Source organism: Dipodomys ordii, unplaced genomic scaffold, assembly GCF_000151885.1.
Source record: "Dipodomys ordii isolate 6190 unplaced genomic scaffold, Dord_2.0 Scaffold6, whole genome shotgun sequence".
Taxonomy (NCBI): Eukaryota; Metazoa; Chordata; class Mammalia; order Rodentia; family Heteromyidae; genus Dipodomys; species Dipodomys ordii.
Window position 1 is genome coordinate 10099143 of NW_012267222.1, and position 4262 is coordinate 10103404.

Here is a 4262-nt window from a genome sequence, read left to right on the forward strand (position 1 = left end):
TGCAAAAGTACATAGCACTGGGGGATGGAGGGGCTTCTCCCTCTTGGTGGTGCTGCGGCTGAGACCCTGGGTCATCTCCTAGGCCCACACTCTACTGTCCATCCTGAACACCAGCCCCTCCCCGCGGCTCCTTCTCCTGAGTCCTGTCTGCAAGCTGGAAGAGGGGATGAGGTCCTGATTGCCTCCTGTCATTTCTCCAGGCCACTGGCATCACCCACCTGCTGCCCCCAAAGTGAAATGTAGGAATGAATACTAACAGATGAAAAATGATGAACGAAAATGGTGTGTGAGCTGTGCATATAAGCCTCCGGGCCCAGACCTCGTGGGGGTCACTTCCTGGGGTCTCTGGGACTGGTTTCCAGTCCAGATCTGTGGCTGATAAAAAGCGGGACTGACCCCAACAGGTGTCCAACTTGGGCTTTCTTTTTTCACTCAAGGCTAGTACTCTACCATTTGAACCACAGCTCCCCTTGCAGCTTTGTGGTGGTTAATGGAGGGTAATGCTTTACAGACTTTGCTGCCCATAGCTCTGAGCTATGACCCTCAGATTTCTGCCTTCTGAGTAACCAGGATTACAGGCCTCAGCCATAGGCACTCCGGACACCAACTTGGACTCTAGATTCTCCAAGAGCTCTCTAGCTGCTGATGACCCCTCTTGCCAGTCCTGGGCTTGAACTCAGGGCCTGGGTACTGTCCCTGAGCTTTTTTTGCTCAAGGCTAACACTCTACCACTTGAGCCACAGCACCACTTCTGGCTTTTTCTGTTTATGTGGTACTGAGCAATCGAACCCAGGGCTTCATATATGCTAGGCAAGCACTCTACCACAAAGCCACATTCCCAGCCCCGCAAGCGAAGCTCTTTACGGTGGTTTCCCCTGACCCTCACAGAATGACCAGGAACTGCACGGAGGCCTAGCATGTGTCAAGGACTTTGGTAGGCACTTGGCTTGTGAGAGCCTAGCTCTTAGAGGTACAGTGACTTGTCAAAGATCAAAGTGCCAGCAAGTAGCCAAAATCCAGCAAACTCAGAATGTTTTAAAGCACTGACCATCATATTAGAGAATAACAGTTTCTCCCTTCTTCGATCTGGGAGGAAATTTTAGTTTATACTCTGCCATTTAGCTTCAGAGCTGAGATTTGGAGCTACTCCTGGGCCTTCCGGAGTCATGTCAGAGACTCAACTTGAGGACTTTGGATTACTCTCCTTACCCTCCTGTCCTCCCCACCCTCATCCTCTCACGACATTTGACATCCATCACTCCCTCCCTCTGGGAACGCCCCCCCTCCTCCAGTTTCCATGGCAACACATCCCCCCTCCCGCCTCTCTACCAGCTTCTCACTTCACACTTCTCACTGTGGTTCCTGAGCCACAGTTCTCAATTCCCCCCAGGGTCCCAAGTCTCCTTCCTTTGATGCTACCCCTGAAAGCCATTCTCTTCCCTGTGTTCTCCAGCCCTGACCTTGTACATCAGCTCCACTTTTAGTAACACTTACTTTCCACGTGCTAAAAGCTTCCTTATGTAATGGGCTCTATGGTTTTGCATATAGTACGGTACTCCTGTAATCCTCACAACTCCACGAAGGAAGTTCTAAGGAGGAGAGTGTCAAGATCTGATGCCTGACTCTCCCCCACCCCCACTTTTCTTTTTGTCGGTCGTGGGGCTTGAACTCTGGGCCTGGGCACTATCCCTCAGCTCTTCAGCTCAAGGCAAACTCTCTACCACTTGAGCCACAGTGCCACTTCCAGTTTTCTGGTGGTTTGCTGGAGTCTCATGGACTTTTCTGCCCAGGCTGGCTTTGAACTGCTACCCTCATTTCTCAGCCTCCTGAGTAGCTAGGTTTACAGGCACGAGCCACTGGCACCCAGCGCTACTTTTGTTGTTGTTGTGTTACACTGGGGTTTGAACTCAGGACTTGCACTCGCTCTCCTTGCTTGTTCAGCTGGTTCTCTACCACTTGAGCCACACCTCCAGTCCTGTTTATTTGCTAGTTATTTTGGAGATGGGAGTCTCGTGAACTTATCTTCCCCAGGCTGGTCTTGAACTGTGGTCCTCCAGATCTCACCCTCTTGAGTAGCTAAGATCATAGGTGTGAGCCACCGTTGCCTGGATTACCACCACTTCTATTACTTCAAGAAGAGATATAAAGCTGTAAGGTATTTTTAAACTAGGGGCAAAACTTCCCTCCCACCTCCTGGGGAGAAAGGAATAGAAATTTGAGGTGGGGGAGACCTACTCGGCAGTTTTCAGAACTCTGTGATGATCTAGAATTACACTGTCAATTTGGAGCTTTAAAAAATGCATCATGCACAGTACATTTTGAAATGTGAAGACTTGGAGAGCTTCAGGCGGAACAAAAGTTCATGGAAAATTGCCCTTTTCCTCCAGATTTCTCTGTTTTAAGTCTTCAAAAACCTCATCTCAGGGTTTGAGCTACTAACATCTCAATGATGCTTGGCATTAACCACAAATTTGAACTCTGGAAAGTTTCCTGGAATTCCACTGGCATGAGTTTTACAAGATTGACAGGGTCTGTGATCCAGGGGCTGCTGGCTTGAGCTCTCTTGAGTCTCAGTCTTCTAGTCTTACTTCCTCTACTGGGATCTTCCATGAGGGTCAGCTGGGCTCATGGGCAGAATGCAGTGAGCTCAAGTTTTAGGTTGATCACATCTTGAGTTTGTCCAGCACTTGAACCACCCTATGTGCTTGAATGCCCTGTTTACTCTTCTTGGCCAACTCCTATTTATCCTTTAAAGCCTTCTGACCTCTACTTTGTATTGATGCAAATTTCTTTTGCTAGAAGAGACGATTCCTGCACCACTCTCCTCTCCCTAGGGCTCCGTGTTCCACACCATACTGAGACTTAATCATTTGCTTAGGCTTTTTCTCTCAGCATCGGCTCAAGCTTTCTGAGCTAAAGGCCAGGTCTGACTCACTTCCGAGTGTCTGTGCCCAGAATACCGGAGGGAAGGAGATTTCCATGCAACTCTGGATAACCCCAAGTACCTGTGGTCTGGACCCAGGAGCACAAGAGCAGCCAGGTGTCTTACACCCATAGGAGACCAGCAGTGAGCAGGCTTGCCGTAGCTTTGAGACAGGCCTGTCTTGGTGTCGGCTAAGGGGACACACTCCTTGCTAGGAGAATAAATGACCCCCTGCTCAATGTTCACAAATCCAATTGTAGGGTAAGGGTGAGAAGCATGATCACTGAGATGTCCCAGGTCCCAGGGGAGCCATTTCCTGCTGGAAGAGCATCCTCAGATCCAGGATTTCTGAAAAGGGGACCCTCACCCCTATGTCCCCCCCCCATGCTAGTTCAGTCCCAGCCAGAGTGACAGCCTCCCAGCTTTTGTTCCAAAGTAATGGCTGTCACAGGAGAAAGAGGTATATTGTTTCTTTTTTCTTCTTCTTCTTTTGTTTGAGACAAAGACGTCAATTTCTTTCCATCTATCCCAAAAAGGGAAGAAAATTAAATTTGTTTTTACACGGATGTCAGCGTACCACTTCAATAGAGTCAGGGGTGCTTTCCTGAGGCAGAGATGGGTGTGTGGGGAAAGGCGGGGAACAGGACAGACCCTGGCATTAGGGAAAGCCAAGAACTAGGAGTGCCTGGATACATTTCTACACCCAACCCAGGACAAAGCTGGCCCTCAGCAGTTTGAAGGAGGAAGCTGGGGGGCTGGGGCAGCTGGGGAAGACAAAGCCTGGGGGATCCAAAGGGAGAGGGCAGCAGTGGCCACACTCAGATCACACTTACAAAGGCCTTCTTCCTTCAGTGTCTGCAGCCGTCAGGCCCTGTGCAGGCAATTCTGATTCCTTAGAGGCTCTGCTACCAGGTACTTGGGGGTATAGCCAGATGCTAGGCAAAGAGGACAGAATTCCTTCCAGCTTTTGTTTTGTTTTTGGTCGGTTGTGGGGCCTGAACTCTGGGCCTGGGCACTGTCCCTGAGCTCTTCAGCTCAAGGCTAGTGCTCTACCACTTGCGCCACAGCACCACTTCGGTTTTGTGAGTGGTTTATTGGAGATAAGAGTCTCATGGACTTTCCTGCCCAGGCTGGCTTTGAACCTCGATTCTCAGATCTCAGCCTCCTGAGTAGCTAGGATTACAGGCGTGAGCCATTGGTGCCCGGCCCAGCTTCTTTTTCAGTCTGTTTTTTTTTGTCGGTCATGGGGCTTGAACTCTGAGCCTGGGCGCTGTCCCTCAGCTCTTCAGCTCAAGGCAAGCGCTCTACCACTTGAGCTACAGCGCCACTTCCGGTTTTC

At 50.0% G+C, this 4262-nt stretch overlaps 1 protein-coding gene across 1 annotated transcript in view; it reads right to left on the reverse strand.

Annotated features, from left to right (window-relative positions):
* Positions 1–3620: 3620 nt before the first annotated feature.
* Positions 3621–4262, reverse strand: part of Oprd1 (opioid receptor, delta 1) — a 30970-nt gene continuing 30328 nt past the window's right edge. The window contains exon 4 of the mRNA XM_013032147.1: positions 3621–3703. Coding sequence (XP_012887601.1) covers positions 3621–3703 — 83 coding nt within the window. The remainder of the gene's footprint in view (positions 3704–4262) is intronic.